Here is a 26,026-nt window from a genome sequence, read left to right on the forward strand (position 1 = left end):
CAGGACGATCCTTTATCTGCTTTGGATCATCAAGTGGGCCAACAGATCTTCGATCAGGGGTTCCGGAAGCTTCTGTTAAGAAGTGGACGCACTGTGATTATGGTTACTCACCGATTAGAGTTGTTGTCCACTGCTCATCAGGTACGTTCATCATCTTAGCCCGAAATATTGTATCGATGACTCCTTATATTTCAAACACAATCAAATTGGCAGGGCTTAAGCATGAAACAAATATGAATATCTTGAATATAAAGAGGGTGATCATGAATATTTAGGTGATCGCCATGGACGACTGCCGGGTGAGAGCCACGGGAACGAAATCCGCGATCGAGGAATCAGATCCAGACTTAGCTACCGAATGGAGGAAAGCAGCGACAAGACAACAGGATGGCCAGCGGGCTCATAGAATTGCTAAGGAGAGATGGTCTCTGCTCAGACTGGTCTCCAGAATCGGCATCAATGTCAAGAACAAGAAGACAAGCGATGGATCCTGGATCACTGAGCAGGACGCTCATGTGGTGAGTATCAGAGATCGCTACATTATTTTCTTGCCTAAAGAACTATCTAAAAGTCTGTAACCTGATGTAATGAAGTAATTGATGAAGATAATTATATGTTTCCTCAGAATCCTCCAGCCTTCGTGCCACTCAGGATGCGAAAGACCACGCTTTCAGGGTCAAGATACCTAGCTCCAGACCTCACAGACCTTCCAGTTCCCACGGAAGAATGGAACATTGCAAAAAAGCAGTCGACATTGCATCGAAACGCTACTAGGTCGAGCAGTCTGCAACCACAGAGACGACCACCACCTGTTCTTCGTCAAAGCAGCACTCCAACCATGCTCGAGAGCGGATCTAGCATACCCAGGTAGCCAATGTTCGATAGTTATCGTTTTTATTGGATTGCTGAACACCCTCCTCTTCCAGGAAAAGGAACCACAGCTTCGACAATGGACAGACCAGCGGCGTTTTTAAACAGATATTCTCTGGCAGGTTGGTCGCAGTGAATCATGATTACGCTGAAGATCTTTATACATTAGTATGTCCTCTCGTTTGCAGAATTGCCCCGCACCCTGACGAACTGAGCCTAAGCAGAGAGAAGAACGTCCTTCGCAGACTGATGCCATCGAATTCCACCAGACAAGTGCAATGCAATATCAAAAAGTACTATCTCTGAAGCAACTGTCTCTTATTCTTTCTCCCCATACACTTTCACCGCAGAAAATTCATCTCTTCAGGTCCAATCAAGTGCACGAGCAAGACCATCTTCCAGTGAAAAGATTGCTATCAGTGGAGTCCAAGGGAACGGACAGCGACGATACAGAAGAAAGTTGGTAGACGAGTTCAATCCAAAAGATATGATTTTGTTGGATGTTGCAACATTATTTGTTGCAGAGACCTGCGATGTGGAAGATCACGACTCCCTTTACGAAGACAGAAGTGCAATGGTCACCAAAATGACTTGTTTGGATTATTCTAAAGCTGGTGGGTGGGCACCTGGTTTGTTCTACATGGGGGTGGCTATCCTCTGTCAGATCTTTCGTGTATACACGGACCTGTGGCTCAGTCGCTGGACGGATCAGGGACGAGAGACTTCGGCACCAGGAGAACAGAATGTAATTATTACTAATCCTTATTCCATCCAATTCAATTGATCAAATCCAATCCAATTAACAGTCCATGTTAAGATTACATTGTATTTAATTTTCAGACGTGGTTCTACTTCAGGGTCTACCTAGCCCTCTCCATGGGTTTTATATCGTTGTCGTTCGTGTGCAACGCAGTCGGCCAATGGACAGGAACCAGAGCAAGAAGAAAACTGCACGAGGAAGCAATCTCCAGACTCCTCAGGGTCCCTTTGTCGTTCTTCGAGTGCAATCCCGTCGGGAAGATCCTAAACAGATTCAGTGCCGACATGGGCGTCATCGACAAGGTTTATACTCGTGAAATAATACCTAAGCAAATGTCAATTGCAACAGTGGGAGCATTCGACTGAATGTCTGTTAAAGAAAATCTCCACGTCGATCCAAAGGCTGACCTTCTTCGTGCTACTCTGCGGATCAGCGATCATAGTGAACGTAATCATCTCGCCGTGGTTCCTCGTCGCAGCTTTGCCCACCTGTGCTATTTATTACCTGGTCCAGAGATTCTACAGACGCAGTGCTAGACACCTGCAGCGACTGGATGGCAGGTTAGTTGTCAAATCATCGTGGTGTTGAATAGCTTGATCAATTAAAGTGACGGTATTAGAAGGGAGTATGTTTTGTGTATTTTTGATGGTGATTGACACTTTTCCAGTACTCGTTGGCCGATCGCGACCCACTTTTCCGAAACCTTGACGGGTCTAGCCACGCTGAGGGCCTCGAAACAGGAGAATCGATTTATGGACCAGGCCACGAGGTGTTTGGACACCAATACGAACGCGTTTCTGCTGTTGAACGCGAGCAGTCGATGGCTGGGCATCGCCCTGGTAAGAAAAAGAGCTGATCCTTTTCGTTTAGGTTGTCGCTCTTTGATCAAGAAATACTATCATCTTCCTTGTAGGACTACCTCGGTGCTGTAATAGTGGTTGCAGCGACGTTCGCAGCGCTAATTTCCGCGGATCTCTATCCAAATCGCGTGACACCAGCTCTAGTGGGTCTAGCGATTAACTATACTCTTCTGGTACCCATCTATTTGAACTGGGTGGTGAAATTTACAGCGGAGATCGAAATGTACATGGGCAGCGTGGCGAGGATCTCAGCTTACAGGCACGCTGATACCGAGGATCACCTAGAAGAAGATGGTTAGCTAGATCGAAAAACCGACTTTCACTCTCTATTTGTTCTTCCAATGTGTTACAATTTTCGTCAGGTTTCCAAATGTCCGACGACTGGCCCAGCAAAGGAGAGATCATCTTCGACAACGTGTCTCTGATACACCACACGCAAAGGGAGCCAGTTATCTCAAACCTAAACTTGAGGATCCCGGCAGGCCAAAAGGTAAAGATCGCGAAGAGAAAAATTATGAATTATATTATTGAAATGTCTCTTTTAGATCGGTGTCTGCGGAAGAACCGGCAGCGGCAAGTCCTCCACAATGATGGCGCTCTTCAGGTTACTAGAAATCGTTCAGGGTAGAATCGTGATTGACGGAGTGGACGTTCGTCGAGTACCTTTGAGGGTTCTTCGATCCCGGCTCTCGGCGATTCCTCAGGACGTGATCATGTTCGGTGGCACCATTCGGTAAATTTTCGTTTATTCCTCTCTCGTTTCTTGTAAAATGAGAATCACGAAGAACGAACAATTGTCAGTGAGAACTTGGATCCCCTGTACGAACACGATGATCGAGATCTTTGGAACGCTTTGGAGGTCGCTCAGATCAAGGATGCAGTGGTCTCTCACCCTGAAGGACTCAGTAAGACGATCGAATTAACATTTTATCGATTTTATCTTATTAACTGTGTATCAATTTTTGACTAGGACCTTTATACAATTTTCACGGCTAGAACTACTATTCCCACGATTTTCAAGCATTTCCCAGTAAAATAACCCCGATTTTCTATGAAATCAGACTTCGAAGTTCGAGAAGGCGGAGAAAACTTCTCTTCAGGTCAGCTGCAGCTGCTCTGCATGGCCCGTGCAATCCTTAGAAAATCACCGATCATTGTCCTGGATGAAGCAACCAGCGCGCTGGACGCTGCCACCGAAAAATCGCTCTTGAAAACGATGTCCGCCTCGTTTGAAAACAGAACTGTGATCGTTATCGCGGTAATTCCACCTTGCTGCACCTCTTATCTCCCTTCTTGTTCTAAACCGAGCAAATATAGTGACTTTCTCTCTGATTCCAGCACCGCGTGGCGGCCCTGCTCGACTGCGACCGAATAATCGTGATCCACGAGGGCAAGATCGTCGAAGAAGGTTCTCCGATGGATTTATCTGGTCGACGAGGCGGGTTCTTCGCGAATATGCTGAAGTCTGAGAGCAAGGAATGATCGCCGGAAGGCTGGTTGTTCGACTTGATCGCGCGGAGTATTTATTTTTGATAAGCTTGATAAGGAGCACGTGGTGAAATTTGTTGTCACTTTTGTATGTCGTATTAAAATGGTCGTTGATCGACTACGTATTCTTGTTTTGTAGGTTGGGATCGATTTATTCACCCTTTTGTACCCTTATGTTCGAATTCAAAGACAATCAGAGGAAGAAGCAGTGGTCAGTGACCAGGAACAATGATTCTTCTTGTAGTACTAGATTCGTTTTGAATTCAAAGATAATCAGAGAAAGAAAAAGTGGTCAGTGACAATGATTTCCCTTGTAGTACTCGATCCGTTTTGAATTCAAAGACAATCAGAGAAAGAAGAAGTGGTCAGTGACCAGGAACAATGATTCTTCTTGTAGTACTCGATCCGTTTTGAATTCAAAGACAATCAGAGAAAGAAGCAGTGGTCAGTGACCAGGAACAATGATTCTTCTTGAGGTACTCGATTCGTTTTGAATTCAAAGACAATCAGAGAATGAAAAAGTGGCCAGGAACAATGATTCTTCTTGTACCTACTCGATCCATTTTGAATTCAAAGACAATCAGAGAAAGAAGAAGTGGTCAGTGACCAGGAACAATGATTCTTCTTGTAGTACTCAATCCATTTTGAATTCAAAGACAATCAGAGAATGAAAAAGTGGCCAGGAACAATGATTCTTCTTGTACCTACTCGATCCATTTTGAATTCAAAGACAATCAGAGAAAGAAGAAGTGGTCAGTGACCAGAAGCAACGATTTGTCTCTAAAGAAATCAATAAAAGATGTAGTCAGTGACCAAAAACATCGATTTCTTTTTCACTGTCGATTCGCCGCAAATTCGAAAGAGTCCGAGAAAGAAGTGGTCACTGGCCACAAACGTCATCGCAGACACAACATACTCAGAAAAAGCGTATCGACAATCAACACCGATAATCTATCGAAATTCGGGGCAATGGAAATGTACCTTTCGATCCCGTTTCGGCGAGAACGTATCGATCGTGGTCAGCCCACGTGTATCCGACGAAGAGCCGCGACGGCGACCGCCGGCGGACAAGGTGCCGAACGATAATAATTACCATTACCCCCACGGCAACACAGTATCACACGCCGTGATGGAAAACGTGCGTCCGTTTTTCTGCCAGTGGCATTGAGACCGGCCTGTCGATAACACGCGGTCGTCCGCGAGCGAAAGTCCACCGACTTCGCGTTGACAACACGTTCCCAAGTTTCACATTACGTTCGCCGGCTCTCAGCTTTTCCCAGAGTCCTTAGCATGTCGCCGGAAACACCTAATCGTCCTCCGATCGCCGCTACCCTACGGCTATGACGAACTCTTCGCGCTGCGTGAGTGCACGTTCACGAAAACATGAAAATCTCTAAGTTAGCTAAAGCTACGGTGGGTGCAGAAGTTTCCAGAATGATCCAGATAATTCTTTACCGAGTGGTTCCGTTCGTCTTTTGTTTAACATTACGCTTTTAAGAATGGCAAGATCGAATTTATTTCCGAGATGATCGACAACACTTTTTGTGGACTAGCTTTGTCTATTTTCTGTTCGATGTTACTTTATCTACTTTAATTGAAAGTGAAAAAATGGCAAGATTATATCCGCAACATTTAAATAGTTAAAGGATAAATATAGAAGTGAAGGATCTGTCTGGAAACTCTTGCAAGCCGCAGTAGCTTCTTCGGATCCAGCTTTCTAATAATCGCGAATGATCGGCTAGATCGTGATTGGCAACGGACGATGAATCTCGAAAGTGAACTTACTGGCTGTCGGACAGTTTCCTAAGACCAGGAAGAGGAAGAACGTTTTTCCAAGAAGATCGTTTCGAAATCTGTTCGAGCAAGAGACCAAGGACTTCCGAGAGTGAGTACTTCCGGTAGCAAAGCTATAGCATTCTCTCACTTTTTCCGGGACCGGGTACGTGCATTTGCGAAAACAATTTATTTAATGCATCTATGATAAAAATGAATAAGCACAATTTAAAGCAGCAAAGAGATTGGAAGATTTTAAAAATATCAATTTCTCACTTCAAAATTCCAATCATAATATAACTGATTAAACATCGTTACTCCAAACTCTTCGAGATTATGCTACAATACGCTGACACTTGTTTCTATCTTGTCACACTTCACGCTAACTATGAGAAACCGTAAATAAATCACCGTTTTCTAGCTGAGTCACCTTGCAACCAGAGCACCACGGTTTTTGCACGATCACTGAATCACTGTGAGCAAACTTTAGATCCTCGATGACATTTCTTAGACACTAATTAAGAGTTAACGTGCGTCTAGAATATAGAAGCTGCTAGCTCACGATCGAACCCGCGTCAAGTTCATCGACGATGAAAATAAAAAGGAACGTTCAATAAATGAACGATGATAATGTCCGGCGTAGACGATAAGAGACTATAGCGATGATAAGAAAATGGGAAATAGGAAAACCGGCCGCTGCTCCCATCTTCAGGAAACGGCCGTGAAAAACGCAGCCTTGTCCGATGAGCAATCGAACCGACATTAATTTTCCGCTCTGAACGATTAATTTCCGCGATCACCGTACCCCTTTCATCTTTACTTCAATGCTAACAGTTTTGTGACACACGTTTATCACAAATCACGTGTATTACGCTAATGCACAGTACAATTCGTACAATACACTCCGCGACAATCACCTATTTTTCCTGATTTGGTACATTAAACTGAAGAAAATGAATATTTTAATATGTCAACATATTCTGACATGAATATCATCCACCATATTTACTTCAATAGAATTTTCGAAATGGAAACGTAAATATTGGGGCCCACAATCGGGACAAAATGATAGCACAAATGGCAGTTTTACATTTGTCAGTTGTGCAGAAGTTACTGAACAGCAAACATTCATAGCAAAACGTAATTGATAAAGTGGGTACTAGCTTCTTTCGTGCTGATTTAATAAAACTACATACTAAAGTGGTAAGAATGGGTCGTGGAAAAAAACTAAGTGTGAAGTACATACGATATTGAAATTAAAGGAAGAACAAGATTGAATTACGCAAATATCAAAAATTTTAAATAGATGCCGAACAGTTATTATGAGCTTGTTAAAAAATCCTGAAAATTACAGGAAAAAGAAGAGTTCTGGGCGTCGACAAAGTTTAACTGCCCGTGAAAAACGTGCAACATTGAGAACAGCATCAAATTCAAGTATGACTGCGAGACAAATCGCTGAAAGTGTTGGCGTAAACACTAACGGAAAGAATTTACGTTGTGTTTTACAAAATTGCAAGCACTTAGCGCGAAAAGAATTGCTGAAGAAACCTTGGTTAAAGAAGGAGCATAAAGCGTTCCGCTTACAATTTGACGAAAAGCACATAAATATGAGGTCAAAGTGGCGAAGAGTCATATTTACTGACGGAACAAGATTTAATTTGAATGACCCAGACGACGTAGGCTATTACTATCATAATTTGAGTGAAGAACAGCAATTTTTAGGCGGCTGTGTGATAATAATTTGGGCCGATATTGGATATTGTGGTAAAACAGAAATTTTATAAAAGGACGAATGAATAGTGAACGGTATATTGAAATGATAAATGAACAACTAAACACTTATGCTGTAAGAACTGCTGCAAATAAACACATTTTATAACAAGATAATGTCGCAGTCCACGCGGCGAAAGCGGTCAAGACATACTTTTCTTCGAAAATTATTCGTGTTTTGCACGTAGGTTTTTATATGGAAATTAAAGTACAAAGAACGAGCAAAATTCATACAATTTATATATATTCATACGATTTTAATCAAGTCTAGTCACTTTAATCTTCTGCTGCTTCTAGTATCGAACTGAAACGGTACAGACGTGTTAAACTGAAGCGTTTCCAGTGATTTCCACGATAATAGAACGGCCTGTTTCGAAGAGTATCCCGTGATAATGAGGATGTCGAGTGAAGTCACCGTTTCGAGGTCGATTTCAGAATGCGAGAGGACCTTGGGTGTGTCGAAGGATTATTAAAATTCATATCTCCAATTCCAATTAAACATTATGCACGAACTTGTAGCGTCTGAAAAATCATTTCCGCAGCAAGATAATCCGATATGATTAAAAAAAATGCATGAAATAATGCTACAAACCAGAAACAAGATAATTAAGAATTAAGATCGCACGTAACATCCAGGATCTGGAACATTTCCACAGCCGGCGTGCGCACGCCGTTTCATTAACGCAGATCGTTTCATGAAATGAAACGGCAGAACAGAAGCAAACCGGTTGAAATGAAAAAATCGTGCAGAACATGTGGTATCTGTCGGGGCATTCCTAGATAAGCGACGTGATCTCATCTGAAATGTTATTATTGCTATTATCGTTGTATAAGCAGCTCGTTACCCGAGGGCCACCGTTACAACAGTTTCGAGAGTTTCAAGGTAGAAATTCTGTGGAACAAAAGCGTCCGTAAGGCATTCCCATGCGGCGCGCTTGAATAATTTCCTTCCTAATGCAATTCCAGCGACTCCGGGGCCACGCGGCACCTACCGCCGCCGACCTGTTTAACGAAAAGAGAATAGGTCTCGTTAGATAAGACGGCAACGTGCGTGTACCTGCCTGTTGACACTGCGTCTCATTGTTATCGGCTAGATAAGATTTCTGCGTCTTTGTCGAACTTGAGGCCTCAGTTTTCCGCACGAATTCACGGAGTGCAGCTCACCCGGGCCGCCGAAAATTGCATTTCCCCTGGGAACAACTCTACCGATCGTATTCCCAGTGAGTTTCGCCTGTATCCAGGATTCAGGAGAACGAGCTGAACCTGTCTGATCGACGGTCGTCGTTCAATCTGAGAGGTGAGTGCCAAAACATCGTCGAATTCGTCGAAATTAGCCGAGAGATCTCGAGGCGATACGTTCGGGGAATCAGACTGGTATCGGTAGTCTCCGGGGACGTTTATCTATGATATCGGTAGCCATCTTGAGGCCAGATAGTATCGCAATCGATAGTGCTTCGCGATCCAGTTGCATTTCCAACGGTGGACGGGCTGCGCGATTAGGTAATGTCATTGTGTAATCGAAAGTTTGGAATGCGAGGCGTCGAGAAACATTTTGGGAAAGGAGTCCTCGAAAAAGGAGGCCGAGGAGCAGTTGGATTCGTTTCCCGGCGAATTTGGCCGTGATAAAGCAATCCGGGGGCAAACAAAGCAATTAGCGAGCCGGAGCCGCGATAACGAAACGAAAATATTACCGAAAAACGGAAATAGACGTGAACGTCGGGTAGACGTCTCCCGAAGGAATCGCCTCGCACGTGGACCCCGCGGTATGAACGTGCGGATTAATTACGCTACAGCTGATTAAACGCCGCTCGATGAACGACGACGCTCACACGACTGTTTTCGACAGAACAATCGAGTAGACCGGCGGCGCGCAAACATCGGACGCGTGATACGTTTCTTAATTGCTGATCGGGCTCAACGAGTGCGTACTTTTACCGTCATATAAAACGCTTGTGGGCCCGTGTACTCTTGATTAGGTCATTCGAGCGAGGCTGGATTTTTACGTCAACGCGTGGACTTTCAGTGTTTTATAACTCTTATCATTTAGGACTCGGGTAAAGAGAGGCTGTAACGCATTGTGTATTTCCTGGCACTCCTTTGGAGAACGTCTACGACGATTTTGTAAAATTCGAGTGAATTTTCGAAGTGTGTCGTTTCGGTTTTTGATCGCGCTGTCTGGGAAAAGTAAGGCTTTGTTTGTAATCAGTAGTGCAGTAAATAAGTGCATTGATAGAAACATAAAATTCGATTTCGAATATAGAATACAGCTTTCACTGTAACTTTACACAATGTGTAGTAATTTAACCACACTGTCGAAACGTTGGTTTTACGATTAGAAAATTCCTAATGGAACAATAAAGAATGATTAAATGAAAGCGATCTGAGTGATGATAAAGCACAACATATAGAAATTAGATGAAATTCTGTCGCTCCCGTCCTTGGTATCAGTGACTCAAAAGATAAACTCACTACAAAATAATTAATTCTTGTATACATTGCATACATGTAAAAAAGCTACATTGATTGCACGCGGAAAGAAACAATTACATCCAAGATAAAATCATGGACGTATCGAGATAGATTACTATTGTATGACTAATAAAGCCGTTCGTGTGAAAGGGATTAGGATCATGGTGTCGGTCTATTCCAAAGTACAATATAAAGGACTTTCGAGGAAGTGGGGTTAGCGGAAATCGATGATACACATTATCATTCGATTGACAGCGAGAGGACGAGAGATTTCCTTAATCGGGAATCGCGATCGCGATAATAATAAGCTAATAACGTCAGCGGCTCTGTTAATTCGAAGCAATTGTCAGCCGGACAGGTGAAACAACAACACCGCTCGTTCCGCCATTGTGCAACAGGAATTACGAAACGATTGCGCGCGGGTGCGCGGAGAATCAGCCACACGATTACATAAGGAAAAAAGAAAGGGAAAATTTTCGCGAAGAAAGGCACGCGCCAGTCGAAGACGAAATTTTACCGGTAAATACAATTACGGTTAATTACTCGGCAAGGCTTAATTACTCGGTAACCTAACGAGTCCGGAAACGCTCGTTGGAAACTAACGTGGCGCAGTTAAATCGAATCGCGACGGAAGGGTACGATTTTCCGGTTCCTGGCTGACTCGCGAGCCTTGTCTCCAGGCTTTGACTGATAATCCTTATCCTGGAGGATATTAGACCATTGTTCCACGGGCTGTGGAACGTTAACGGAAAGTCGAATTTTCAAGGATCGATTTCACCGCGTTAAAGTGAATTTAAGCAGCAAAATCATCGCATAATTCTTACCATGCCTTTTTCGATCCGGTCTACTGTATTACATACAGTGACTCCCACTAAAATTCGGACACTCTTAAAAACACCATCACTTTTTTAATATTGGACTATGGGATTTTAAGTTTTTTTGGAAGCTAGAGCAACTAATTTACCACACGATGTGACAAGAAATTTTTTCAAAAATTGCATTTGGTCGGCATTGTAGAGAAAATACTAAAAGTTGCATTTTACAACTTTTTTATGCGGGCCTATATTGAAATTTTTAAAAATACGTTTTGTAGATTTGTATCAATTATACGCACTGTGAAAGTTTCAAAGAAATCGGTTCATGCGGGAAAAAACGACAGGCATTAAAAGATTTAAGAATCCTTAGAATTACTACAGTTGAAATACTGCAATTTTTACCATCTTCAAACGTTTGTAGCTAATTACAACGTCGACCGATTTTGATGAAATTTTCAGAATATGCTTGATTGATACAGATCTACGAAACGTGTTTTCTAAATTTTCCATATAAGCCCACATAAAAAAGTTGAAAAATATAACGTTTAGTATTTTCTTTGCAATTCCGACAAGTGCAGTTTTTTTCAAAAATTTTTGTCACGTTGTGTAGCGAACCAATTGTTCTAACTTCTCCAAAAATTTCAAGTCGTATATTCCAATATTAAAAAAGAATATGGTGTTTTTAAGAGTGTCCGAATATTAAGGGGAGTCACTGTATCCCCAAAGTTTAATAATTTTTATAATTTCCGGCTTGTTCTTCAATAAGGAAAGGATTCACAGCATTACACGAAATTTGTTACCGCGTGATTTCACCTCAACATTTTCATCCTCCAGAATATAGAAAGGATTAAGAGTACATAGTGAGAAATCAGTTCCCACAAACTTCCCGGAGCACGGTCACGAGTCTCCAACAAACGCAGTAAACAATGTTTGGGAAGATCCTGTTCACGATGACTAATCAAACACCCTTATCACTCTCTTAATACTTCGGAGAGACCATGTTCTCCGTACCGAGTATTACCGTTTCACAAAACATTTCAGTGTCTTCTCCGCGTTTCTCTCTTCGTACTCTCAAAGACACGCTTCTGTGTGATAGGCGAGAAATTTCGCGTTGGAAAGAACTTTTCATAGTGTTTCGAGCGAAGTAAACCGACCGACTGAAACGCTGAGGCCCGTGTTGCGTTACAGAGGATCGTTTAATTTTTCACGGGCGAGCAAAATGTTCGGATTCGAGTTTCTTGTGCGAAGATGAGCATAGAAGTCGCGATATCGTTCCGTCAGTGATAAGATCGATCGCAGACTTCGTTAGCTCGCCGATTTGCCTGACGTCGCGTCGTGTCGTTTGCGACGAACTGCTTGAAAATAATCAGACCGAATTACGTAAGGAAGGTTCGAGCATTAATACTGAAACAGGCCTTTGTGATTGCCATAAACACGCTGGCATTACCGACTGTTTCAACAATCTGCAGCATGGTACCACAAAAAGAGCAGTCACAAAATGTATCAAGCGCTGCCACGTGGCGTACACATTTTCTATCATATTTTCCAAACGTGAAATGCAAAAACGTAGTCACAACTATCATTATTAAAATATGGAAAATAGGAGAACCATTAGAAGGATTAAAGACTTCGAAATCATTAAGAGAATATTCAGTGGAATCCTTTATGTACTCCAATTGCCAAAAATATGAAAAAAAATTCGTGCTACTTGTAAAATGGCCTAGCACTTCCGCGACGTTCGATAATAATAATAATTACGAGTGCGTCGTTCAGCAGACTCGGTAATGAAACCTCGCGAAAGGTTTTCATTCACAAATTCTTTGCGCTTCGAGCAAGATCGATGACGATCGAGTCCTGTTCGTGTTATCTGCGCATTTTTTACGAAAAACGTCGGTCGATCTTCCCGCGTAAACGCGTCCATGTCCTCACCGTGAGAATGTGCTAATGTGTAATGACGTAAGCGGTCAATATATATGTATATTGTGCACTGTACGTCATTAGCATAAGCATGTGACCATCGTGTAATCTAAGCGTGCCACGTGCGAAACTTCCGTTTACGGCGCTTGTCGCAAGTCGACGATCCCAATCGCGCGTCTAGGATCGAGAAGATCGCGTAATCGATCCTCCGGATACCGGCACCGATCGATATTACAACAAATCGGCTCTCGGTAAGTGAATCGTGCAATTACTGGGGGCGTTTCACGAGCGACGAGCGTCGGCCGGAGCAAATATTTGCAGTGGTTTCGCCGGTGCTCGTCATAATACAGGACGCAATAAAGCAATTCTAGTGCGGCGACGGCTCGATAACCGGCGATGTTATCTTAATTAACATGACGAACAATCGGCGAGCGAGGAACTCGAATCAGATAATGCCGCCCCTTCGATCGTCGACAAGGAAATATTGACACGCGAGTCGCGTTTCAGCGAAATCGTCGCGGAAAAGAGGAGAGAAAAACGGTGTTGTCTGAGGTGGAGCTGTTCCTTGGGTTTCAGGTGTGAAACGAGTCTGCCATCGACATGCATCGGACGAGGACTGCAAAATGAGGTTCTCGTGCTTCCCGAGGCCAAACATCCTGGGTCAGAGTCGTAGCATCAATCTCCCCACTCTGCCTGGGAACGACGACTCCAACAATATCGCCGGTGTATGTATAATCAGCAATTTTTTTCACGAAACATGCTTGTCTAATAATTTTTTTCCTGTTATCCGAATACCGTCACTCAACCGGTCGCTATTGAATATTACAGCGGCTGATTAAATTAGTAGAGCCGCTTGCGTAAGTCGACGAGTTTACGTCGAAACCATCAATTTTTTATAAAAATACGTTTCTCGTTGCAGACCGGGAGCTACAGGCAACCTGGAGAATCAGATCTGAGCTACGGCGTGGTGAGTAATCGCTGAAATGCTGCTGTAATTAGCTGCAAAGCGTTCTAGGTGTCGAGTGCTTATCCCTAATTACGCGGGATAGTTTAGCTGCTCATCTATACACTGTATCTACCTGATACGGCTAATGATTTAATTGTTGACGTGGATATTCGTGTGTTCAGATACGTCCGTTACCCAGTGCAGCAGTGACCAATGGAACAAAACCACTTTCGAACTCCGGCGGGAAGAGCAAAGCTCCGCCACCTCCCGCGATAGATCATAGTCCCCTGCCCACGCATCAGGAAAATGATCAAGAAGATGCCAGAAGCGCGAGCGATGCTGACCAACCTGTCAGCAACCCCAGGGGTGGCGTTATCGGTAGAACACCTACGCCACCCACTGCACCCACCCCCGTTTACGACAAAGATGCCAAGTAATGCTCGATATCATTAAACAATTATCTCGGAATTTTTGATAATCTATGGTCCATGGCGAATTATTTAATAACTGCTTCAGCAGCGCATTTCTGTGCTGCTAGAAAAATTCTCGCCAACTAGAATGACTCATGATAAAGATCGCATTAGTCACGCGAGTTTATTTATCTTTGTTATCTTCGCTATCAGCATTCTTTGGAATTTCGATCTTCTGAAACTTTATAGATCACTCCATCGAGCAAATATCACTTCAGCTTGTTAAATTAACGGCGATACTAACTTCTTGAAATTACTAATTTTTGTAAAAATATGTCTAAAAGTGTCTTCTTCTCGATGCCTGAATCGAGGAGGATTTCCTGGATTTCTATTCCAGTTCTGATGAATGGGTTCTGATGAGAATGTCCTTTGCAGGAGCCGGAAGCTGATTAAGAGAGCCATTTTGGAGAATGAGTTCCTCGGCAACCTCGAAGAGAACCAGGTGAACGCGGTGGTGTCCGCGATGTACCCTAAGGAGATACCATCGAACACCTTGGTGATCCGAGAGGGAGACATGGGTACGATTTACAGCTTCTTTCACGGTGCAGACTAGATACTGAACTTTCGTTCATCAATTCTACAGGGTCGCATCTGTACGTCTCGGCGGAGGGCAAGTTCGACATCTACCAGGGCAACGACTTCCAAAGAAGCTTCGGTCCAGGGGTTGCCTTCGGAGAGATCGCTCTGCTGTACAATACTAAACGACTTCGTACAATCAGCGGTAAATTAGCAATACCGTTGCATAAGAGTCTTCCAAAAGTTTAGGAACCTCGTCAATAAACTGCAGTTCTATCTAATTTTCAGTGAAGAAAGCCGGGAAAGTATGGGTACTGGACAGGTCCGTGTTCCTCACTATCATGATGAGGACAGCCCAGGAGAGGCTGGACGGCAACGTTAGATTCCTGCGGCAGGTCTCCGTTCTCCAAAAGCTACCGGAACCAAAAGACCACCTGCTCGCTAAGATCTCCGACCTCCTACGCCTGGTATCCTAAATCTTGTTGATACAGCAATACCGATACCAATCCTAAAAACTAAACACCTATTTTCTTCGCCCTTTTTCTAGGAGTTCTTCCTTTCCGACGCTAACATCGTAACGCAAGGTGAAAAAGGTGACAAATTCTACATAATCAGCGGAGGGAACGTTAGGATCACGAAAAACACGGAATATGGCGGCGAAGAGGAACTGGTGGTCCTTGGGAAAGGTCAGTATTTCGGAGAGAAGGCTCTTTACGATGACGAGGGCGAGAATCGAAGACAGGCGAACGCTATAGCTCTTGCGCCCGGGGTCGAGTGTCTCACTTTGGACCGAACGTGAGTTTCAATTAGTCACATTTTCCTTAAAATTGGTTTCCGCTTATCAAAAATTGTACCTCAGCTCATTCTTGAACTACCTGGGCGGTCTCGACGAAATTCGAAACAAGGACTGGATAGAAGAGTTCGAGAAGCAAAAGCGGTCTTTAACGCCGAGGAACTGGACCAACGAATACTCGAACGTCACGTTAGGCGATTTAGAGACCAGAGGCACTTTAGGGGTTGGAGGGTTCGGTAGGGTCGACCTGGTCACCTTGAAAACGGACCGAGAGAAGAGCTTCGCGTTGAAGAAGCTGAAGAAGAAGGTGATGGTCGAGCAACAGCAGCAAGAACACGTGTTGAATGAGAAACACATTATGCAGGCTTGTGATTCGGCGTTCATATGCAAGTTGGTAGATCAATATACACTATTGATCAATACTATCGGAGAAGCGAGGATCCTTTGATTTACGGTTCTATACTCTTCTAGGCTCTATCAGACGTACAAGGACAGCAAGTACGTATACTTCCTGATGGAGGTCTGTCTTGGAGGAGATGTCTGGACGACTCTTCAGAAAAGAAGATACTTCGACGACGCAACCGCGCAATTCATGGTGGGATGCGTGGTGGAGGCTTTCGATCATCTTCACTCGCTGAACATAGTGTATCGGGATTTGAAACCGGAAAACCTGATGCTTGACTCGCGCGGATACTTGAAGCTCGTAAGTGGAAGATAGCAGTTCGGCATGAGATCCCTCAGTTTCGATTTAGAAGTACATTTTCTACCAATTTTCAATGTTCTTCTAGGTTGATTTCGGCTTCAGCAAGAAGATAGGACCCTCCAAGACCTGGACATTCGCCGGCACGCCCGAATACGTGGCGCCGGAAATTATTCTAAACAGGGGACACGACAGGTAAGTGATCTGAATAAGGTTTCCGAATCTATAGCTAAAACAATCATCTATGAAAAGGGCGGTGGACTACTGGGCCCTCGGGATCCTAACTCACGAGCTACTAGTTGGAAAACCACCATTTCGTGCTGCGGATCACATGACCACCTACAACAAGATCTTGAAGGGTATCGAAGTGGTCGGGATACCAAGTACAGTCAGCAAGAACGCGAGCAACCTGATCAAAAAGCTTCTTCGTCTGAGACCCTCTGAACGCCTTGGATACCAACGGAACGGCATACAGGACATACGAGATCACAAGTATGTCCCTAAATCACGGAATCATTCGCGATGATGCTCTTCTTCTGATGTTGATTAAATTATCCTTTTGTAGATGGTTCAACTCATTCAACTGGCAGGGCTTGCAAAGACTAACAATGCCGGCGCCGATCGTGCCCACGGTAAGCTAATCAGGAACGAAATTATTGTTTCGGTGAACTTCTAATTCTTGCAACTTCTGCAAACAACTTCGGTTTTGCATGAAGATCGGCAATCTGCTGATCAGCAACGAAACTCGCAGAAACCAGGCAACGATTTATTAACATTTCCAGGTACGGAATCCAATCGATACGAGGAACTTCGAGAGGTACCCGCCGGACAACAGTATACCTCCGGATGAGTTTTCCGGGTGGGACGCGCAATTTTGAAGAGGATTAACAGACAATAGTGTGTGCCTTATCCGGCAATCGAGTGATAAAAGCGGCAACCTTCACAGACCGAATAAAAGAATCCACCGACAACGAGATTGTCCGATATCAGATTAATTATTGTCATCGTGGAATGCACCAATACATAGTTCCCTTACAATTATAAGCTTGCTGACTAACCTACGTTGTGACAAGCGGACTGTAATTAACATTTTGTAACCGTGTTAATTGTACCGATAATAAATTTACACTTAATAAAAGGAAATCTGAAAATCTGCCCTGTGTCTTAATCGTCCCGATTCGATGCAAGCAAACCTATCGCTCACGTAACACGCAACATCGATACGACCGTCATCGTATCGAATCCTACAACACAATGAGTCCGATAGCTTGGAGAAAAATCGCATTACACGATTTTGTATGTACCTTCGGCGATAGCGCGTTTATCGACTGCACCCGTCATTGCGATCTACTCATGGTTGGATAGTGTGATTCAGTTGAGATAAGGCTAAACAACGTACATGATGGACCTCAGTGTACGATATTCAATTACGGGGAAGATACGTAGTTTCCCGTTCACGCTCAATTTGATAAAACACCCTTGAAGACGTTCTTCTCGTGGCAAGAACACCTCGAAGATGCTTTTCCCGTGCTGCCGGAGGCCCATCCAGGCCACTATTGATACGTCTACCTTCGAGAATCGCGAAGACGGAGACTATTACAGGGACTTTTCCCATCAACGGAAACACGGAGTGATCGGCAACGTGAACGTGTCCGGCGATACTCAGTTCGCCGTTTATGAGAAAAATGAGAAGTAAAGAAACTTCTGCTGATAATGAGATCCGACAAATTCTGACAGCCTGATACTCTTGCAGGACGAGGGAGCTGATCAAGGCCGCGATACTAAAGAACAAATTTCTCGGGGACCTTGACGAGAACCGTATCGGGAACCTAATATCTGCGATGCACCCTATGATGGTCAAGGCCAACACGAGGATCATCCACGAAGGCGACACGGGTGAGTTTAATATCGATGCCCACCACTATTCTTCTCTATAATCGTTCGTATCCTATGATCTTCGAACAGGAACGCATCTATACGTCTCGGAGGATGGCAACTTTGAGATCTACGTCGAAAACATCTCTCACGGCACCTTCGGCCCCGGTGTTGCTTTTGGAGAGCTGGCTTTGTTGTACAATACCAAGCGATTGTGCTCCATTGATGGTAAAACTTCTCGTTTAATCTGTTTCGATTGAGTCGACAATGGTTCGACGAATTTTCTCTCCTTCAGCGATCACGAATGGCAAGGTGTGGAGGCTGGACAGGCGCGTGTTCCAAACGATCATGTCGGTAACCAACGACAAGACCATGGAGTACAATCTTCAGCTGCTCCGCAAGATCCCGATCTTCAGCGACCTGGCTGACGAGGCTCTCGTGAAGATCTCCGACTTGATAGCGGTGGTACAGAATTCGACTTTTATATTCGACACCGTTTGGATCGTATTTACTCGTTTCATCCACGGTGCAGAAAGATGTCGGAAAGATCCAAAGTTTCGTTTGTTTGCAAGGAATTTTATCCGGCGAACGTGTACGTGATAAAACAAGGTGAGCTAGGGGACAAGTTCTACATCGTGAACGCGGGGAACGTGCGCGTGACGAAGAATGGTCCAGGTGGAGTGGAAAAGGAGATGACAATCCTGACGAAAGGTGACCATTTCGGCGAGAAAGCCCTCTACGATGAAGGAGAATCTCGTCGACAGGCGAACGTGATCGCGATGTCTCCTGGAGCAGAGTGCTACAGCATCGAGAGATCGTAAATCAATCAATTCTCTGGACTATACAGATTCTTAGAAGATCGTTAACTATCAATGAAAGGGCTTTCCTGACGTACCGTGTTTTTCAGGGCTTTCCTGACGTACCTCGGCGGGCTGAACGCCATCAAGAACAAGAATTGGCTGCAACACCAAAAATCAACTGAGCCTGACGACTGGAGTGACGAATTCAAGAAGTTGAACTTGTCTGATCTAGAAGTTCAAGGGACCATCGGGACAGGTGGATGTGGTCGAGTGGAGCTGGTGACCGTGAAGAAGATGCCAGACACCAGTTTCGCACGGAAGAAGGTGAAGAAGTACATGATAACGAAAGAGGGCTTCCAGAAGATGATCTACAGCGAGAAGATGAACCTGAAGATGTGCAACTCTCCTTTCGTTTGCCGGTATGTTTAAAGAATGATTCTATAGACTAGATTCTATCAATCAAGCCTGTTTTCAGACTGTACAGGACCTTCAAAGATAAAAGGTACCTGTACTTCCTGCTGGAGGTGTGTCTCGGTGGAGACTTGAGGACAGCCTTGCACAGAAACGGACGTTACGATAATAACACGACACGGTTCATCGTCGGATGCATTGTTGAAGGTCTACATCATCTTCACTCTTTGGGTATTGTTTATAGAGACTTGAAACCTGAGAACGTCGTGATCGACAGCTACGGTTACGTTAAACTCGTGAGTATGTTTGGTACTTTGTGTAATAAATTATAACTTCAACTGTTTTTGTTAGAAACGTTCTACGTACGGCTTTTGTAGGTCGATCTTGGAGCTAGCAAGAAGATCGGTGCCTACAAAACGGAGACTTTCATAGGAACGCCGGAATACTTGGCACCGGAAATCATTCAGAGCAAAGCATACACCCAGTAAGCTTCTTTGAACTCCTCTTTGAACAAATGCGAGTTCAAATGAATATCTGTTGAGTACTAACAATTACAGCTAATAATTGGCTTTTTGTTAACCAAGAGCTGTGGATTTTTGGGCTTTGGGGATCATCACGTACGAGCTGCTTGTGACTCGAACGCCCTTCCAGGACGTCAATGATTTGGAGACTTACAACAACATTCTTCGAGGTTTCAAAGATTCTCTGGCACCGCCTGTTATGAAATCTGCAGCGAAACAGTTCATCGCGGCTTTGCTGCAAGAGGATCCTACCAAACGACTCGGATGTTTGCGAAATGACATCGATGATATTCGTAATCACAGGTACACAAATTAAGATAAAAATAGCCGGAATTTTTGATCGCTGATTCGTGAAAATTACAGGTGGTTCAATAACTTCAAATGGCGATATTTGCAACAACGAAAGATGATGTCGCCCATTGTACCGACGGTAAAGCAACAATTACAACTTACTCGATTACATATTTGCTATTATTTACAATAAAAATTTATGCAAATGAACAATCTTTCAACCAGATACTAAACAAGTAAAAGGAAATAAAAATGTTAAAATTGTTTATAACACAAGGGTTAATTACTCGGGTAAAACTTCAAATGTAGGTAAATTTTCCGCTGTAATTAATGTGATTTATAATGTTTATTACTTACAGGTGAAAAATCCTCTCGACATCAGAAACTTCGATAGATTCCCGGTTGATCACTCGCCAGCGCCAGCCGATTTTACCGACTGGGACGCGAACTTCTAAATTCGTATAAAATTATTATTCGTGAATAACGAAGCATCTGAAATATTTATACAAATTATATTCAGAGTCACAAAAAATCGAAGGCTTTTGAAAGGTTATGTAACGATTTAGTGATTTTTATTTAAACTTTGAATGATTTCCCGCCTAATTTCATATCCTACTCTATATTTTATTTTCCTCATATTACTTAAATAAATTTCGATCGAATGAATTTTATTAATTCACAGAATATTGTATAATTTTACAATTAGTAAAAAGTATTTTATAATTTTATCCCGACGCATCGTAAATCTTTACACAAGCTTGATTCACGTAGTATCCGTACTTGTGCGGTACGCTTGAAAGATTTGTTTACTTGTAAGTATAGTTATCTTAAAATTAAACCGCGAAGTGATTGTAAATATACTTGTAAAATAGTCATTTTATATCAATAATGCACTAATAAATACTATAAAATATTAATTCATGGTTTCGCTATGTGTATGAAAATAATGCGTTTTCAATAAGATAGTGAAGAATATGAAATAGAAGAGCGAAATAACCTGTCGACGAAATCGATGTAATTTACGAAGAGAACGTCGATTTGCAGCGTAACAGCGACGCCCACGCGAACACAGTACGCTTTTTCAATAAATAATTAATTATTTGGAAGTTTTGAGACGGTCAACTTTTTTGAAGTATCGAAAATTTTCACTTGGACATTGCGCAAAGCACGCTGAAGCACGCCGACAACTTCAGGTGGCGCACGATTTGCTGCACTCTGTGCAACAAATAACCTTATTACACCATCGTTCGAATGGTGGTGACTTCACAAATTTGTGAAACAATTCAATTGCGCGTTTAGAACAAATTGTGTAGACATGCTCCGGCGACAAGCAATTTAATGGGCATAGAATTTCTATCACGTATTTAGCTCCGTTTGTAGTCGATATAAGAGAGAATATACAACAGTGCACCGTATTGGATTACAGTGCGAGAGAGCAAACACACGCACTGAATTTCTTAACGATCATATACTATACGTATATAATTCGAACGGTGAAATGTAATCGACACGACGATTTCTAATGTATTTACATAAATCGACGAATACCGCTCTGTTATCAGTGGTGACAAGACCTAACTTAACATGAGGTGAAACTAGGTCTATGTAGGTTTCATCCAGTGTTTCGTACAAAATATTACACAATGGAAGCTCACGAGAATGAGCAGTACGTCACTTTTCCTCTTTCCGGGGTACACGATGGTATACAAGATAATATCATATCTCACGAAGAGATATGCGAACCTGTTGATGAGTGTGTCCTTCAAGAAGGACTTACAGAAGTCTCTGTGACGGATGTGAATGCTGGCATTACAGAGGCACAGGTTGCTGTTGAAATTTTAGCAGAACACTCAGACGAAGATGATGAAAATCGTGTGGTATACCCTATATATATTAAGGAAGAAGAACAACAGCAATACACTTCAGGGGACGACGAGTCTATGGCTGTGGAGGCATTACGACAACTTGGTGGAATGTATCCCTGCTTCGAGGATAAAAAAGTATCTTGTCCTAATTGCGCAAATCTTTTTTCACAGACTGAGATGGCCAAGCATCATACCACATGTACAGCTAATAAATTGTCCTGCATGACTTGCGGGGAAACATTCGAAAGGAAAATGGACTTGAATAATCACATGGTTTGCCACCAAGTGGATCGACCGCATGCTTGTAGAACATGTGGCAATTTGTTTCGTTCTAAGAGCAGCTTAAGGTGTCATATGTCGGAAGTACATCAAGTAGAAAGGCCTCACAAATGTACAATATGCGGAGCAGACTTTCAGAGACCTTCTAGTTTGTCTAACCATATGAAAATCCACACTTACGTTGCTGGTCGTGCCATCATGCAGTCGCAAGATAACAATGTAACTCAATCCGAGGAAACATTTAGGAAATGGCCTGAAGATATGACCGAGTCGCAGACTAGTCAAGTGCCATCGTCTTCTGTACAGACTGTACAAACTTACGACACTGTCCAATGGACAGTCCCATCCTATAATTTTCATAATGAACAGTCAACAGTTAACGCAATATCCAATCCTCAGGGAAAAATGGATACGCTTCATGAATTCACTGTAATGCCGAATGGAGAAGTAGCACAATTCGAATATACTCAACAGAGTAATATAAATAGTCAAGTTGGTCAACAGTACAATCTTTCACTGAACTCTTTCAATAGCACGGACACGATGGTGAAAGTTGAGACTTTATCATATAACAGTGAGAACAGACGAAATTATTCAGAGATGGAGACAAACGGCACAAAACAACACACTTGTAGACACTGTGGTATCAGCTTCTCGCGAGCAACAGCATTGATGTCCCATGAAAAGATCCATGCATCGAAAAATTGGAATATGCCAATCGAATGCGAGTACTGCGACAAACAGTTTCAAGATGGGAATCATTTGGCCACCCATCAAACAACATGCGCAAAAAAGATGATGCAGAATAACATAGAGCAAGGTACACCGAACAACAAGTGGGGTAAGCATGCGTGTTCCGAATGTGGTAAGAAGTTCACCACTAAACAAAAAATGTTTCGACATCAGTGGATACACAGAAAGAAGACACATTCCTGTGAGGTGTGCGGTTCCCAATTCGAGAAACAAAATCAATTGGATGAGCACAGATTGTCGGCACATCCCGGCGATTCTCCGTTTACCTGTTCAGAGTGTGGTAAAAGCTTTGTATCTCGTCAGGGACTTTGGGAGCATGGTAGAACTCATGCTGGGAGTCCCGCTCATTTTCATTGTGATACATGCTCCAAGACATTCTCATCTAGACAGGGGTACTTAATTCATCATAGGACACACACTGGGGAGAGACCGTATGGCTGTAAATTTTGTTGGAAAGCATTTAGGGATGGTGGAACACTGAGGAAACACGAACGCATTCATACGGGTGAGAGACCGCACGTTTGTCCCTTGTGTTCGAGAGCATTTAATCAAAAGGTGGTTCTAAGGGAACACGTCCGATGGGTACACGCAGCAGGGAAAAATGAAACCGAAGTAACTGGTCCTCCATTTCCTTGTCCCATATGTGGTGCACTTAATCAAGACCGAGATGAACTGTGCGCGCACATCGTTAAACATTCTGACCAGATGATAGCAGAGGCGAAAGCCAAGACAAACAACAACGCTCCGAAACCCAAGCCAACTAAGAAAAAATCAAAAGCATCCCCGAGCACTACCTTGCAAGGGAAACAGGCAGCTGGAAATAGAATGATTTCGAAGGCGGAACAGAATGAAGCGCTTCTATCTATCACTGAAGCAGTGAAATCAGAGGATCAGCAAATTTTAAACAATAAGCAAAATAGTACCTTCCTTGTAGTTACTACAAACAAACGTAATGAGAATTATATTGCAATATCAGAACTCAAGCCTGAAAGCGTACAATTGATAGTAGATGAGAAGCAAGATGAAAATATGCACATCTCGCAGACTGATCTTAGTCATAGGGAGTCTTTAAATATGATTGCTATAGATAAGCAGAATAATGCGACCCAGATAGTCTCTGCCGAATCGGAGGGAAGTGCACTTCATCCTACAACCAGCCATAATGAAATAACAACAATGCATTTAATACAAACGTCGAAACAAAGCAATACACTGCACTTAATATCAAAACAGAACGAGGCGTTGCCTGTGTTAACATTACCAAATCCTCAGGGCCATGAAAACTTTTCCAGTCAAATTGCACAAATAAGTAATAACGATTTACCAATGGATATGGTAACTCATCACTCAGCTAGGGAAGATCAAAGTATGAAAGATCCTAATGAAATTGGGCAGGATTCGTTAATGCAGGATGGAGGTTCCCAAACAGCTGTAATACAGGTTGTACAGTATCATCATCAACACGAGAGCGATGACGGAGAGGAATTGGTCTGTGGTATCTGCGGCGAAGATTTTAATGATAAAAACGTGTTGATGGAACACGTTAAAATTCACATATAATTATTGTTATTGTTTTTGGTATCCAAGTTTGTGATATTCTTGTGCTATTACGACGCAAATGCATAGAGAACAATGGACTTTTTGAACATTACGCGCATTAGGAGGAACAAAATACGGAATATAGCCATTTAAGCATCGTTTACAATAGAAGTAGCGCAGCACCACTTTTCTATGTGTCCTAAAAACGCACTGATATTAAAAACACAGGGAATTTTAGATTATATTTATACATTTTTATTTGATTCGTTTTCGTTTCACTATTCCCTAAAAATGCTTTTGCACATTTAGGTTGTACACTATACATGTGGTTAAACAATGTACATGTATTAAAATAAAATCGGATAGATGAATATTTATATATTATATGGAACACGCATTAAAGTTTACGGTAACGAAAAGAAAAGAAACATATCGTTGGAAAAGAAAAAACCAGAAATATAAATCCGAGGTTTATGTACTTCTGTTTAAAGCAGTTTATGAACTGTTTGTGGTCTTTCAATTTGTGTATTGTCCCACGATGCGTAAATTGCGAATGATCCAAATGCCACTTACATTGTAGAGTATAAGGTGCAATAAGAAAATAAAGTGCATTTTATTTTCTACATTTATTTTTCACTTCATATTAACACTGTCGCATACTTTTGTTTTTTTTTCTTCAGGCGAACGGTCGATACATTTATGCAACACGCATTCGGATTCTCCGTATTTGAATTGGCGCGCACTTTTCCCGAAACAACATTTCGAAATATAGTCACGTGTCAATGCCGGGACGAAATACAAGCGTGTGTTGTTTTGTGAAATAAATAATTCGATCTTGCGACTGTGTTTCACAATTGTTGTGCTCATATTACGAGTTTTCGATAATTGAACGTCTACTCTTACACCTGGCATAAAAGTAAGTATTTTTGCGATTGTATATTTCAATTATATGCTACATACGTATTATGGGATTTCAATATTTAACCCCTGACTTGCATTTCATTTCTAATTTAAAAGTTAATACTTTTGTGATTCCATTTCACAAGTACTGTATTAAATATTATGATTGTCGATTCTTATTTTGCTTGTACAATCAGTATATGATTTTTATATACTGACTTGTTTTTATTTATGCACACGCCCAATCGTGTTAAGCGCTTAGAAATATATAGTTTCTTGTAGAAAACATAAAAGTTTATTACAGTCTTTATTTTCAATTAAATACTAACCTCCACTCTGAATGTACATAATCAGTGTATCATTGGCGTACAAAAACGTGCAACGCACTGTTGTGACAATTGCATGTTCCAAGCACAAAGCTAACAGAATATTTGTTACAAATGCATTATAATTATATAGAAACGATTATACTGGAAATACAGTTTTGAAATTGAGAAAAGGAAATAACATTTCAAAGTGAGGGAGTTTTAACCTCAATTGTACAACGTGTGGACACCGACGAGGATTGAAGAGGTTATGTTGTCGGTACTTGTTATAAAATAAAAAGTACCGGAGTGGAATTAAGATTATAATACAATTTAGATT

General features: G+C 42.4%; 4 protein-coding genes and 1 long non-coding RNA gene across 8 annotated transcripts in view; 4 read left to right on the top strand and 1 right to left on the bottom strand.

Annotated features, from left to right (window-relative positions):
* Sur (Sulfonylurea receptor) overlaps nt 1-4,069 on the top strand; it is a 26,286-nt gene extending 22,217 nt beyond the window's left edge. Inside the window, exons 16-31 of the mRNA XM_076422964.1 lie at nt 4-141; nt 276-518; nt 626-867; nt 927-992; nt 1,059-1,163; nt 1,238-1,329; nt 1,395-1,615; nt 1,711-1,932; nt 2,009-2,190; nt 2,298-2,469; nt 2,544-2,784; nt 2,853-2,980; nt 3,036-3,223; nt 3,292-3,395; nt 3,552-3,748; nt 3,829-4,069. Of these exons, the coding sequence (XP_076279079.1) occupies nt 4-141; nt 276-518; nt 626-867; nt 927-992; nt 1,059-1,163; nt 1,238-1,329; nt 1,395-1,615; nt 1,711-1,932; nt 2,009-2,190; nt 2,298-2,469; nt 2,544-2,784; nt 2,853-2,980; nt 3,036-3,223; nt 3,292-3,395; nt 3,552-3,748; nt 3,829-3,972 (2,685 nt within the window). The 3' untranslated portion in view covers nt 3,973-4,069. The remainder of the gene's footprint in view (nt 1-3; nt 142-275; nt 519-625; nt 868-926; nt 993-1,058; nt 1,164-1,237; nt 1,330-1,394; nt 1,616-1,710; nt 1,933-2,008; nt 2,191-2,297; nt 2,470-2,543; nt 2,785-2,852; nt 2,981-3,035; nt 3,224-3,291; nt 3,396-3,551; nt 3,749-3,828) is intronic.
* LOC143208728 (uncharacterized) overlaps nt 1-21,735 on the bottom strand; it is a 22,518-nt gene extending 783 nt beyond the window's left edge. The window contains exons 1-2 of one of the 2 annotated variants that reach the window (XR_013008964.1): nt 21,043-21,735; nt 112-20,496 (exon numbers count right to left, since the gene is read on the bottom strand). This is a non-coding gene — a long non-coding RNA (uncharacterized LOC143208728). Of the gene's footprint in view, nt 1-111 lie in introns of both variants that reach the window. The other variant, XR_013008967.1, reaches the window with a different exon arrangement.
* Nucleotides 8,910-17,071, top strand: LOC143208553 (cGMP-dependent protein kinase 1). 3 transcript variants are annotated; one of them, XM_076423014.1, is made up of 14 exons: nt 8,910-9,021; nt 13,299-13,447; nt 13,642-13,689; nt 13,851-14,101; nt 14,514-14,656; nt 14,722-14,859; nt 14,943-15,121; nt 15,202-15,449; nt 15,514-15,837; nt 15,919-16,150; nt 16,236-16,342; nt 16,400-16,639; nt 16,713-16,779; nt 16,930-17,071. In XM_076423014.1, the coding sequence occupies exons 1-14, from the start codon at nt 8,925-8,927 to the stop codon at nt 17,023-17,025; spliced, it is 2,319 nt and encodes a 772-aa protein (XP_076279129.1). In that variant the 5' UTR covers nt 8,910-8,924; the 3' UTR covers nt 17,026-17,071. The 3 variants fall into 3 exon arrangements, with proteins under 3 accessions (XP_076279129.1, XP_076279145.1, XP_076279138.1); XM_076423030.1 differs by lacking the exon at nt 8,910-9,021 and adding an exon at nt 10,373-10,509; XM_076423023.1 differs by lacking the exon at nt 8,910-9,021 and adding an exon at nt 12,473-12,973.
* Nucleotides 17,415-21,188, top strand: LOC143208587 (cGMP-dependent protein kinase, isozyme 1). Its single transcript, XM_076423073.1, has 11 exons — nt 17,415-17,839; nt 17,901-18,043; nt 18,113-18,250; nt 18,318-18,487; nt 18,595-18,839; nt 18,930-19,241; nt 19,298-19,529; nt 19,611-19,717; nt 19,818-20,057; nt 20,118-20,184; nt 20,405-21,188. Exons 1-11 carry the CDS (start codon nt 17,664-17,666, stop codon nt 20,498-20,500), a joined length of 1,926 nt encoding a protein of 641 aa, XP_076279188.1. The 5' UTR covers nt 17,415-17,663; the 3' UTR covers nt 20,501-21,188.
* LOC143208544 (uncharacterized) lies at nt 21,260-25,979 on the top strand. The gene is made up of 2 exons (XM_076423005.1): nt 21,260-25,397; nt 25,841-25,979. Exon 1 carries the CDS (start codon nt 21,689-21,691, stop codon nt 24,500-24,502), a length of 2,814 nt encoding a protein of 937 aa, XP_076279120.1. The 5' UTR covers nt 21,260-21,688; the 3' UTR covers nt 24,503-25,397; nt 25,841-25,979.
* Nucleotides 25,980-26,026: the final 47 nt, after the last annotated feature.

This window comes from Lasioglossum baleicum, chromosome 1 (assembly GCF_051020765.1).
Source record: "Lasioglossum baleicum chromosome 1, iyLasBale1, whole genome shotgun sequence".
Taxonomy (NCBI): Eukaryota; Metazoa; Arthropoda; class Insecta; order Hymenoptera; family Halictidae; genus Lasioglossum; species Lasioglossum baleicum.

Coding starts and splice junctions, on each gene's coding strand:
- LOC143208587 (XM_076423073.1), top strand. CDS start 17,664: ATGCTTTTCCCGTGCTGCCGGAGGCCCATCCAGGCCACTATTGATACG. Junction 17,840..17,900: donor GTTTATGAGAAAAATGAGAA/GTAAAGAAACTT, acceptor ATACTCTTGCAG/GACGAGGGAGCTGATCAAGG. Junction 20,185..20,404: donor TGTCGCCCATTGTACCGACG/GTAAAGCAACAA, acceptor TATTACTTACAG/GTGAAAAATCCTCTCGACAT.
- LOC143208553 (XM_076423014.1), top strand. CDS start 8,925: ATGATATCGGTAGCCATCTTGAGGCCAGATAGTATCGCAATCGATAGT. Junction 15,838..15,918: donor GATTCGGCGTTCATATGCAA/GTTGGTAGATCA, acceptor ATACTCTTCTAG/GCTCTATCAGACGTACAAGG. Junction 16,151..16,235: donor CGCGCGGATACTTGAAGCTC/GTAAGTGGAAGA, acceptor ATGTTCTTCTAG/GTTGATTTCGGCTTCAGCAA.
- LOC143208544 (XM_076423005.1), top strand. CDS start 21,689: ATGGAAGCTCACGAGAATGAGCAGTACGTCACTTTTCCTCTTTCCGGG.